This window comes from Patagioenas fasciata, chromosome 9 (genome assembly GCF_037038585.1).
Source record: "Patagioenas fasciata isolate bPatFas1 chromosome 9, bPatFas1.hap1, whole genome shotgun sequence".
NCBI classification, from domain to species: Eukaryota; Metazoa; Chordata; class Aves; order Columbiformes; family Columbidae; genus Patagioenas; species Patagioenas fasciata.
In genome coordinates, this window is record NC_092528.1 from 5,719,011 (window position 1) to 5,731,547 (window position 12,537).

Genomic DNA, 12,537 nt, shown 5'->3' on the forward strand with positions numbered 1-12,537 from the left:
AAAAATTGTAACGCATATGTAATAATTATATGAATATAAGCAACGCAAGAACGTCCAGTGTTTGGAGCACTTATGGAGGATGATCCCCAGCGCTGATAAAATAAAGAATGACGCTTAAGAGTGCAATTGACTCTGCTGTGAAGTTTAGTTCTCCGTTTCAGTATAGCTGCTTGGGCACTGTTTAAATTGACTTTTTAAATGAGCTGTGGCTAGGGCTTATTTTTGCAGTAGGGCTTGTGTTTTAAGCACGCTTAAAAATAATTACAAAATCATGTTGGGGCTTATTTTTGGGGTGGGGACAACACGTTTCTCCCCGCCAAGGAACTACAACTCCCATGAGCCCCCGCGCTCCCACCGCCCCTTCCCGCCACACCGCAGGGCCGGAAGCGGAAGTGGCCGTAGCGGCGACGTGGGCAGGCATGGCGGGCATGGCGGGCGCGCTGGAGCCGCACATGGAGACGCTGCGGCGGGAGCTGCTGGCGCCCGACCCCACCGTGCTTTCCGTGCTGCTGGCGCTGATCGCCGTCGCCATCACCATCCGTGAGTCGCGGCCCGCGGGGGAACCGCCTCCCTCAGTCCCCCGGTGTTGTGCCGCGGGGGGGGCGGCGGACTGAGGCGCTCCCCGCTCTCTCCGCAGTGCTCTGGAGGTTCGTGCAGGGCAGGAGGAGCGGCCGGAGGGCGGTGCTGCTGCTGGGGCTCTGCGACGCGGGGAAGACGCTGCTGTTCGCCCGGGTGAGCGGGGAGTCGGGGGTGGGGGGAGCCCCGGGCGGTCTGTGCTGCGGGGTGGGCGGTTTGCAGGTGTGTGAGGAACGTTTAACGAAGAACTGACGCCTGAGCCCAGCAGCGGGGAAGGACCGAGACACATCTGACTGTGAATCTTTAATGTAAAACACAGTCTCTTCCCGGAATATATACTGATACCTGCATGTATACTGATACCCGTATTCACAAGTTAATGTAGGGGGAAGGACCGAGAGACATAAGGCTATGATCCTTAATGTAAAACACAGTCTCTTCCCAGAATATATACTGATACCTTCATGTATGCTAATACCTGTATGCATACTGATACCTGTATTTACAAGTCAATTTAGTTGGAAGGGTAGCCAAAGTACCAGGAATCCACACTTTAAGTAGTTTGACAAGAGGAAGGGTATTGTCTGAGGCAGGGGCTGGTGGTCTGTAAACCCTGCAGTACCAACCAATAGGGAACAGGGGAGGGAAATTGCAGCAGGGATTTTGGGGGGCTATAAGCAGGGGCTTTTTGCCCTATTGTGTGTGCTGACCGTTAGGTAGAACACCTGGTGTTGCAGTATCGTTATTAAAAAAAATTGCTTTGCTGGGATATCCTGCCTGAGCCTATTATATTTGCAAAATAATTGCTTCCTACATGTGTATTCTCTTCCTTCTTATTTTTAGCGACGTGGATATTCCATATACCCATAGATGGTATGTGGTTTTGTATTGTGTTAGTATATTTATAGATGGCTCGTCCAGCTCTGGGGTCCTCAGCACAGGACAGACATGGACCTGCTGGAGAGGGACCAGAGGAGCCACAAGAATGATCCGAGGCTGGAACAGCTCTGCTGGGAGGACAGGATGAGAGAGTTGGGGTGTTCAGCTGCAGAAGAGAAGCTCCGGGGAGACCTTATTGCAGCCTTACAGTGCTTAAAAGGAGCCCATAAGAAAAATGGGGACAAACTTGTCAGCAGGACCTGTTGTGACAGGACAAGGGGTGATGGTTTTAAACTAAAGGAGGGAGATTCAGGCTGGACATGAGGAAGAAATTGTTGTCCCTGAGGGTGGTGAGAGCCTGGCCCAGGTTGGGCAGAGAGGTGGTGGATGAACCATCCCTGGAGACATCCCAGGCCAGGCTGGACGGGGCTCTGAGCAACCTGAGCTGGTGAAGATGTCCCTGCTCATGGCAGGGCGGGCACTGGGGAAGCTGGGAAGGTCCCTTCAACCCAAACCATTCTGTGCTTTTTTTCTCTAATAAGTGCTTTTTCAAATTCTGCGGATGGAAAAAATGTAATTGTTTTGTGCGTGTCAGAGTTGAAATCAGATATTTGAAGTCTGCTACCAGCATTTCAGTTTCTAGATGGAGGAAACATGATGCCAGGATTCCTCCGGCCTCCTTTTTCTGAAAATGAATTTCTTTTATTTTTTTCCCACAGCTGTTGACAGGTAAATACCGCGATACCCAGACTTCTATAACCGACAGCTCCGCAGTTTACAGAGTCAGCAGGGACAAGGTGAGCAGGGGGTTTTAGCTGTACCTTTGCTTTTCTGCTTCCTGTGCTAAACTTACCTTAAATTTGAGAAAGAACTTCTTCTCAGTGAGGGTAACAGAGCACTGGAACAGGCTACCCAGGGAGGTTGTGGAGTCTCCTTCCCTGCAGACATTCAAAGCCCGCCTGGACACATTCCTGTGCGACCTCACCTGGGCGTTCCTGCTCCAGGAGGGGGGATTGGACTAGATGATCTTTTGAGGTCCCTTCCAATCCCAAACATACTGTGATACTGTGATACTGTGTGATACCTTGATGCTTTTTGTGCTGCTGAGTCCTCCCAGCCTGAAATCAGCCCCCCATTTGGGCTGAGATGGGATTTTTCCAGACAGTTCACGCTGGGAAAGTAGGAAAATACTGAGAGGTATTATGGACTTATCACCTGTGCGGTTTCTTTTTATTTTGCTTGTCAAATTGTGAAACCTTTTTTGACTGAAAACCACATCTGTGTGATGGGTTTTGAAAGCTGGGTAGCGTGTGGTATTTTTTCTGTAGCAAAAAAAAAAGGAGCTGCTTTTACAAGTCAAGTAAAATGGCACAGCCCTGAGAGGAGAGCGGTACGGCTAGGAGCAGGAGGGAGGTCTGCGAGGGAACGTTGTTCTGTCGTGTTTGGTTTATTTGCTTGGCGGTAATTTCTGTCTCTCCCAAGAAAATGTGAATTTAAGAGTTTTAGCAGGCTTGAAAAGAGCCTCCAGCTGAACTTCATGTGATCCCAGAAAGGATTTGGCTACATTCAGCTCCTGGGCTGCCACGGACGTGGTTGTTTTCAGTTTGTGGCAATCTCTTTAGATTCAGGAGAGTGTTTTCTGGTGGTGGGTGCACATGTGGCAGTGAGAACAGCACCGTATGTGCTGGGGAGCTGTGGAAGTAGAGGATGTGGCTTCTTTATGTCAATCTTCAGCAATAAAATTATTTAAAAATGCTATAAACTTGAAGGGAAGTGGAGACTTTTTCTTTTTTTTAATGTATTTGTGTCTTTTTAAGGTGGAGCGTATGAAGGGGAGAGGCACTAGCATGCTGCAGTGTGGATTACTGCTTTTCTTTATTTAAATTGTAGGTGAGGTTTCCATTAAAATCCAGGAGCAGTGAGAGGATGGGACCTTGTGTAGTGTTCTCTCCTCTCAAGAGATCCCCTTATTGTGAGAGCTGTAACGTGTCACTCTTTGGCCCCACTTGATCAGGAGCGTGAGAGGCGTTTATTCTCTTTAATGTCACTGCTGTGGAAAGGGAAATGTTGGCAGTTTTCCCTTAAAGTATTTTGCGAAGGCATTTTTGTGTTATTCCCAGCAAAATTTTGTGTGTTCAGGTGAACTTGCAGTTGGGTGGATTGTGTGCCTGACTGGATAACTTGGTTCAGAGACAGTGGGATTAGCGACAGGGACTTGCAGGACAGGAGTTTGTGGGTTTGCTGTCAGGGACAGTTTAAATGTGCTGCTGTGCAGTGGCTGCAGAGGGGACTGCGGGTGAGAAATGGGCTGAATATTCTCATGCCAAGAAGGTTCTTGAGGTGCTGGAGCGAGTGGAGAGAAGGGAATGGAGCTGGTGAGAGGCTGGAGCACAAGTGTGATGGGAGCAGCTGAGGGACCTGGGGGGTTCAGCTGGAGAACAGGAGCTGAGGGGAGACCTTCTGATCTCTGAACTGCCTGAAAGGAGCTTGGAGCCAGGGGGGTCGGGCTCTGCTCCCCAGGAACAAGCGCCAGGAGCAGAGGAAAGGGCCTCAAGTTGCGCCAGGGGAGGTTGAGGTTGGATCTGGGGCACAATTTCTTCCCCAAAGGGCTGTGGGGCATTGGAACAGGCTGCCCAGGGCAGTGCTGGAGTCACCATCCCTGGAGGGTTGGACAGACGGACATGAGGTTCTGAGGGACATGGGGCAGTGCCAGGGGTGGGGGAATGGTTGTACTCGATGATTTTGAGGATCTCTTCCAACCAAAGTGATCTGCTGATTCTGTTCTATGGTTCTCTTTTCTCTGCGGTCGTGCCCTGTCCTCTCAGCTCGAGTGGTTTGCTGGTGTTGGTCGCCTCCTTCCTGACTCCTGGCCAGCAGTGTCATTCCTTGGTGTTTCTTTTGCTGGGCAGAATTATTTGGGCTGCTGGAGGGGCTGCACCACAGGGAGAGTTACGTGCTCCTCCCAGGGTGGGGATTCACCCCCACTTCTGCCCCAGCGCCAGGTTAACTGGAATCCACTGGTTTTCCATGTAAGCCAGACTGGTTTTCCGTGATCGTGGCTACCCCTAGATGAGGTGTTGCTAATTCCTTCTCGCTTCTGTTCCCAGAGTACTAATGTGACCTTAATCGACCTTCCAGGCCATGAGAGTTTGCGGCTTCAATTTTTGGAGAGGTTCAAGGCTGCAGCCAGGTAACCTGGAGGGGTTTGGCAGGGGAGGAGGGTACAGGTGGTGTTTCAGAGAGGGATAAACCAACTGATGGTGCTGGGGAAGATGATTGCAGAGCTCGAGACCCAGCCTGTGTTCTTCCCTCTTTCCTCCAGAGCCATCGTTTTTGTGGTGGACAGTGTGGCCTTCCAGCGCGAGGTGAAGGATGTGGCCGAGTTCCTGTACCAGGTGCTGGTCGACAGCACCGTGCTCAAAAACGCGCCCGCGCTGCTGATCGCTTGCAATAAGCAAGGTATTGTGTACTGGGGGGTTTGGTCCTTGAGCCGTAGGGGATGCTGAATTTCTTAGGATCTGGGATTTCAGCAAAACAAAGGCTGGAGATTGGCTGTAAACTTGGACTACTCAGCAGGAGCCGTTGGAAGAGTTCTTAGGTCAGGTGTGTCAACTACCTTTGCACTGCTTGGGAGATCTGCAGCTTTTGAGGGGAGCTGAAGTGAGGCAGGCAGCTTTCTGCTTGTGCAGAACTGTCTTATGAATCTGCAGGCAGCAGAAAACAGGATCAACTTGAGCATAATGAACTCTGTACACACTTGGTAGCTTCAGTGTTAAAATCAGACAGCTGTTTAGCTCCTGAGATTCTGTGTTTTCTCTTGATTGGACTAGAAAGAACATCCAGTTCCAGAAAAGGGTAGATTTTCAGATCCCTACAGCTTTTACAGTGGAAGAGTGGATCCCTGTGTAACAATGTGAAGCTTTTGGGCAGTATGAGGTTTGGTTTTCTTAATTCTTTCCTGCGATGCGTTAAGAGCTGCCCGAGGTGTTCCTGGCCCCACGTGCCCTGGGTTACAAAGTGCGGTGCTGCGCTGGGTGATGCCAGGAGAGTGCTGATGTATTTGTGTCTTTTTAATATGGAGCAGGCAGGTTTTTGGAGGGGGGGAGGCCCAAGGGGCTGAGATGTCAAGCTCCCTGCTCTGTCTGCGAGAAGAAAATTCCCCATGTTATATCAGACATTTTTGGGTTGCTCCCATTCACCCAAAGCTCCAGACACAGATCTGTTTGTCCCAGTAACTCTTCTGACTGCCTTTAGCAGAGGGAACCAGGTTCTGACATGACACCAGAGAGCTCATTTCCTTTTCTCTTCTCTCTCTAGATATCACAATGGCAAAATCGGCAAAACTCATTCAACAGCAGCTGGAGAAGGAGCTGTAAGTATGAAACTGGATCTGAAACCCTCTGAGCTTTGTCTCCCTTCTCCTTTCTGTCTGTTTGAACTCCCTTGAGCCACATCCAAGTTCCCTGTAGAAAGAGAACAGCCTGTTTTGTCCGTGCAGGTGTAGAAAGGATGAGAGAAGATCACTCCTTGCTAAAGTAGACAAAAAAGCGGAGGCACAGATGATGTCTTTCCTCCTAGGAGCTGTGGGCTGGAGAAACAACATTCCAATCCTGTCTTTGGGTGGGACCCCTCTCTTGGCTCCCTGTCCCCCCCAGGAAGGACATTCCCCTGGGATGACAAATGATGTGTGATCTGTTGGTAATTTTAAGTTCTAAGCGGAAGAGGAGAAAGTGGTTTGTAGGTTGTGCTACTTTGGAAGCTGCCAGCAGAATGAGCTGCTGGCAAGTCCATCTGGGGAGGGGGCAAGTAGAAGATTATTTTTTTGGTTTATTTTAGCTGTATTTAATCTCTTTGCTTGAAGATTCTGCCTGCGAGTCCCATAATTGTAGTTGGATCAGATCAGCTGTGGGAGAGACCTGTGCAGCTTTTGTGCTGTGGTGAATTTAGCAGAGATTTTACTTCCCCACACATGCTCAGAACTGGATATTTCGCCCGTGGAGCCTGTTTGCTGGCGCTCTCGGGGGCAGGAGTGGAGCTCTTTGCTCTCCAAACAAATGCGCGTTCACGGGACACGTCCGCCTTGTTGCCGATCACCTTGGCCAGCAGACGGCAGCATGGTTACTTGTGTTCTTCTAGGCTGAATACCTGACGTTCCCGGTTTTACGGGAGGAATTAGTTGCTGCATATTGAAGTTCTCCAGGAAATTAAAGCATTCCTTGGTTCTGATGTTGAGGATTTAGTGGTTACCCGTATGTAGAAGTTGCGTTTCCAAGCGATGTTATTCCCTGGATTGCAGAATCCTCTCCCTGCGCCGCTGTGCTTGCATGTCTTTGTGTGGAGAACCCAAGGAGATGTGTGATCTCATTCCTCAACTCACACCTCTGGGGAGTGTTGTTCTTCCCCTGGACTCTGTGAATTTGCTCCTTTGTGTGAATAAGGAGCAGCTGGGGCTGGCAGAGAGCAGGTACTGGCAGAGCACTCTGTCTCCTGGAGAGATGGAGTGGCCCATCCATGAGGCTCTGTAAGTGACCTGGGGAACAAAGGTTGTTTGTGTATGTGCCTGCTGCAGCCCCTTGGCTTCCCCAGCCTGGCATTTTGGGACCTCAGAAGCAGTCACACCGTAGCACTGCTGCATCTCTTGGGCTGTTGCAACTCCCTGTGCTGTCTCTGCCTTGGATGTCTGATGATCATTGCTGGGCCCTGCACTTGTGTCACAACAACCCCTGTGAACGCTCCAGGCTCGAGGAAGAGCGGCTGGAAAGTGCCTGGAGGAAAAGGATCTGGGGGTGTTGGTGACAGTGTCTGAACATGAGCCAGTGTGTGCTCAGGTGGCCAAGAGGCCACCAGCATCCTGGCAGGTACCAGCACTGGTGTGGCCAGCAGGCCCAGGGCAGTGACCGAACCTGTGCTGGGACCTGGGGAGGCCAAACCGCCAATCCTGGTGGCAGTTTTGGGCCACTCACGCCAAGAAAGGCCTTGAGGTGCTGGAGTGAGTTGAGAGAAGGGAACGGAGCTGGTGAGGGGCTGGAGCACAAGTGTGATGGGAGCGTCTGAGGGACCTGGGGGTTCAGCTGGAGAACAGGAGCTGAGGGGAGACCTTCTGATCTCTGAACTGCCTGAAAGGAGCTTGGAGCCGGGGGGGGTCGGGCTCTGCTCCCCAGGAACAAGCGCCAGGAGCAGAGGAAACGGCCTCAAGTTGCGCCAGGGGAGGTTGAGGTTGGATCTGGGGCACAATTTCTTCCCCAAAGGGCTGTGGGGCATTGGAACAGGCTACCCAGGGCAGTGCTGCAGTCACCATCCCTGGAGGGTTGGACAGATGGAGATGAGGTTCTGAGGGACATGGGGCAGTGCCAGGGGTGGGGGAATGGTTGGACTCGATGATCTTGGTGGTCTCTTCCAACTAAAATGGTTTTATGATTCTGTCCTTGCACCCGGCACGTGGCAGGGAGTTGGGATGCTGGGGAAAGCTGAAGGGCGGGCACAGCAGTGACATTGCAGTGTGGTCCTTGGGCAGATCATACTTGATCCACCTCTCAGTCCCCAGAGGTGTCCGATGCACTCAGGTGGCAGTGGGGTGAGCCACTGCGCGGTCCCTGATATCACAGTGCCTCTCTCTTCCCAGTTAGCCCATTAAAGTAGTGCAGATCTTGAGCTCTGGAGGCTAAACCGTGTGTAATTCCTGGTGTCTCCTGTGGGGATATTGGGGGACTTCAGATGGAGGACATCACTGTGCTGTTCATTACAGAACAAAACCTGGTTGAGCACGTTTCCTTGGGTGGTCTCCTGTCTGTCTTGCTGTCTTGAGTCTCTGCAGTTGTGCCTTCCAGCAGATATTTAGAAGTGGCCAAAGTGCTTGTGTCCCCCAGGGCAGAGCCCTGTGTGTGCCTCTGGGACCTTCTGTCCTTGCTGACAGAGCTGGCTCCAGCACACCCCTGCAGTCCTGGTGTAGGTAGAATCACCAAAGGGACTGTGAAAGCTCCCCTGGTGCCACCCCTGCCATGAGCAGGGACATCTTCACCAGCTCAGGTTGCTCAGAGCCCCGTCCAGCCTGCCCTGGGATGTCTCCAGGGACGGTTCATCCACCACCTCTCTGCCCAACCTGGGCCAGGCTGTCACCACCCTCAGGGACAACAATTCCTTCCCCATGTCCAGCCTGAATCTCCCTCCTTTAGTTTAAAACCATCATTCTTTGTCTTATCATAACAGGCCCTGCTGACAAGTCTGTCCCCATCTTTCTTATTGGCCCCTTTTAACTACGGAAAGGCCGCACTAAGATCTCGCCGGAGCTTCTCTTCTCCAGGTACCGCTCCCCTGGTTCACAGCTCTTGACTCTTTCCTTTCTCTGCAGCAACACCCTACGCGTGACCCGCTCTGCAGCCCCCACCAGCCTGGATACCACGGGGGGCCCAGCCCAGCTGGGGAAGAAGGGGAAGGACTTCGACTTCTCCCAGCTGCCCATGAAGGTGGAATTTGTGGAGTGTAGCGCTCGGGGCAGCAAGGGAGAGGAGGGAGACGCTGACTTCGAGGGCCTGGAGAAATGGCTGGCCAAGGTGGCCTGAGCGGAGAAGGGCAGCGCTGGAGGGAGAGACTCGGAGACGGAAAGGAAAAATATGGCCTGAAGCACTCAAATCTCATTGTGCTGTAGAAAGAAGAAACTTAAGCTGGAAACCAGCATTGTGGTTTATTCCTCTGCTGCTCACAGGCTTGGGAGCAACGTGACACACAGCTACTGGTGTGATTCCCTCTGCCTGTCTCTGTCACACTCTCTTTTTTTCCGTCTCCCCTCTTTTGTCTTCCTCTGGGATGCTGACCCTTTGGAATTCTGCATTTTCCTTAATATTTAGGCTTTTCATTCAGTAGCTACCAGGCAAATTAGGAAGGAGTGAGCTGCAGGGTTGTAGAGATCAGAGTCTGCATGTTGTATTCCACCTTGGTTTAGCTTTACAACCGTGTTACCCCTCGGAGCTGCGGGTCATCTCCCAGTTCCCACTTGTTTCCGCAGCCTCTTGCTGCTTGGTAGCGCTGTGCACATCGTCAGCGCTGCTCCAGCAAAGCGCACAGGCTCTCTCTGTTGGGCAGTCGTTGAGGAGAACATCAAAAGCTGTTTAGCCCCGATTCTCCTCCATTCCCGTTCCCACTTCTGTGGGACTGGAGTGGTCTGTTAAATGCCAAACCCAGGCTGGCTGATGTACCTGTGTCCTTTGGTGTGAATTGAGGTGACATCCACTGTTGGACAGTTCTTGGGGGGGGAGGTTCTTTAACTCTGCTTGTAGGTTTTTCTCCCACAGATGTATACACACTCTCCAAGTGGTAAAGTTGTAGTAGCGTCTGAGCTGGAAACTGCGAGGAAAGCCTGTTTTTAGGTTCATACCTACAGTACGTACATGACAGGTACTTGCTGTGCCGTCCCCTGCTCTGGTGACAAGAAGAAGCTCTTTTTGTGTGTGTAATTAGTCAGCACTTGTGGCCAAGTGTGAGGGCGAGTCCAGGAGCTGCTGGCACTAGTGTGATTCCTCCTCCTTGAGGAAGATACTCAAGAGAGGAAAGAAAAGAGATTTTCTCAGTTTGTTCTTGTCTGTCTAATGCTGTGCTGGGGGTTCAGCTTCCTCAAATTTTAATTTTGTTTTCTTCTCCTTGTATTTCGAGGTGGGAGACCTTTTCTGGCCTTTGCAGGCTCGTTTCCTCTCTGGTTTGATGCTTCCTTCCTCACTCAGCTGATCTTTTGTGGTTTTTTCCTTTCTATCCGGGCCATCCTCTGCCTCCCCGTAGTGTTGCCAAGTGTTAGTAGCATTGGGAAGAGCGAGAACAGTTTTCACAAAGACCTGTGCTCATGTTCGGCCTCGCATTTCTTGCCTTTGGAACCCTGTGGCTCTCCTACCATCCATGCAGGAGGTGGGGAGGGTTATATTTACAAAATAAGTTATATTCTTACATTTCCTGCAGCCAGAGCATTGTTGGAACATGTTTGTCATGCTTTGAACCCCGCTTAGCTGGAGCTCCTTCCTAGGCCGCCTGCTTTGACTCCGGAATGCTGAAGTGAGAATATTGCTATTTCTTTGGGTGGTTTTTCTGCTTGCAAAGACCTGTCGCCTTGACAAGCAGAGGCCAAGCACCAGCTTCTGCTGCGGTAAGGTAGCATGAGGCCGTGGCTGGTTTTAAGTTATTCTTCTCGAAAGTATTCCTTAAATAATTTTTTTTTTGCTTAAATGCTTGTTCTCAAGTCGTGATGTTGTCTGTATTGGCCTCTTCTCAGCGGTGTCAAACCTGCACGGACTGGGGCTTCGCTTCTGCTCAACACGGCTCTGGAGATGAACCTTCCTGCTCAGCGGCCAGGTCTGTGTTGTCAGAAACCTCCCCCACACACGGGGCTTTTGGTTTTGCTCTTTTTTTGGGGGCTGTACATTGACTGCTTCCCCAGCGGAGCCTGCACGGGGTTTTTGGGTTGTGCTCCGTCACTTGCCTGTTAAATATTTGGAGCCGTTTTTTGCCAGTGGCTGAGGGAAAAGGGCAGAACTGGAAGGTCTAAGTGTTGTTTTCGGGTTTTTTTTCTCCCCAGTCAGCCTTGAGCTTTATTTTTTTTGTTGTGTATAGACCTTGCTGGGCATGTTGCTCCTCAGGCAGCGTGTTCAGATGACTTTGGCAAGCCTGCAAGATGCGATAAACTCAGTCCCTTCTGCTCCAGCTGCCTGACCTGCACTTGGTCACCCCACAGGGATCGAGGCTTTTGCTGAACTTTAAAGCTCTTTTTGTCAATGTTTTTTTGCTATGGGTTGTGCAAATTGTCCCCCTGGGAAGGGAGAGTGTTTTTGGGGGAGATGGGCAAGCGCAATGAGATCCAGGATAGCAGAAAGCACATGAAAGTGGAGGAAAGATTGCCAAAAAGCAAAAATAACATGATGTCTGAACCCTGGCCTCCCAGGGGTGGTGGCTTTTGAGGCTCCCAAAACCAGGTGTTGCAAGTGTGACCTTTCCTGTGCTGTTGGCCACCTTGACACCTTTGGGGCCAGGAGCTTCTGCGTTGGCCCCGTTTGGGCCATGGCACCTTCTGGGGCTCATCCAGCTTGGTGGGGAAAGCGGACTTAGGGAAGACCATATGGGTGTTAAGGGAACAGCAACAGGATGCAGAGATCTGATTTTTGTGGAGACTTGCTGATCTGGAGCAAATCCAGGGCATCCCCTCCTCTCCCTTTATTCCCTCCGTGCTAACTCAGGATATCTCGTCTGCCGTGGTCCTCTACGTGCCACAAATGTGCTTCAGCAGCCTCCTGTCCTCCAGGAACCATGGAGGAGATGGGACCTTCTCAGATCACGTCCAGCCTTTTGCCCTTCGCTCCAGCTGGGTGAGATGAGCAGTGTGTCCTTTGCGAGGTGCTGGGCAGGTGACATTTCTGGTCCTGTTCTAGCAGCTGCCTTCACCCTGCCAGGGCAGGAGAGGCCCAGGGGGGTGTGGTGGGGTGGGAGAAGCTCTGCGCTCCCTTTAGATGTGCAAGAGGTTCCCCCATCCCTGATGCCCACCGCGTCCTACCTGCAGCCCCCTGCCCATTTCCCTGCCTGCAATCCTGTCCATGAATTCCACACCATTCTCTTGTCCCCTGCCTGCAGCCCCTGCTCACAGACCCTTCCCGCAGCCCCCGAACCCTGGCTTGGGCTCCCTGCCTGTACCCCCTGCCTGCAGCCCACTGCACCTCAGTTGCAACCCCCTGCCCACTCTGCAGCCCAAAGACCCCTGCTCGCAGCTGCCCACCTGCAGCCCCCTACTTGCAACCTCTGCCTGCAGCCTCTGCTCGCAGCCCCTTCCTGCAGCCCACTGCACCCTGGCTCTAGCCCCCTGCCCACACCCCCATGCTGCAGCCCCCTGCATGCTGCCTGCAATGCACTGCCTGCATCCCCATGCTGATGCCCACTCTACCCCTCTGCCCACAGCCTGCTGGGTGCTGAATTGTGCAGGCACCATTTGGCATGGGGCTTCAGGCAGGATGATGCAGGCAGGGCGCAGGGTGGTGCAGGGAGGGTGATGCAGGCAGGGCACAGGGTGATGCAGGGAGCTGGCAGTGCCGGCAGGTGCAGGGACCGTAGTCTCAG

General features: G+C 52.1%; 1 protein-coding gene across 1 annotated transcript; it reads left to right on the forward strand.

The window, feature by feature from the left end:
* Window positions 1-387: 387 nt before the first annotated feature.
* On the forward strand, window positions 388-10,662 carry SRPRB (SRP receptor subunit beta). Its single transcript, XM_065844418.2, has 7 exons — window positions 388-540; window positions 638-732; window positions 2,175-2,252; window positions 4,563-4,645; window positions 4,778-4,914; window positions 5,773-5,827; window positions 8,804-10,662. Exons 1-7 carry the CDS (start codon window positions 420-422, stop codon window positions 9,012-9,014), a joined length of 780 nt encoding a protein of 259 aa, XP_065700490.1. The 5' UTR covers window positions 388-419; the 3' UTR covers window positions 9,015-10,662.
* The last annotated feature ends 1,875 nt before the right edge of the window (window positions 10,663-12,537 follow it).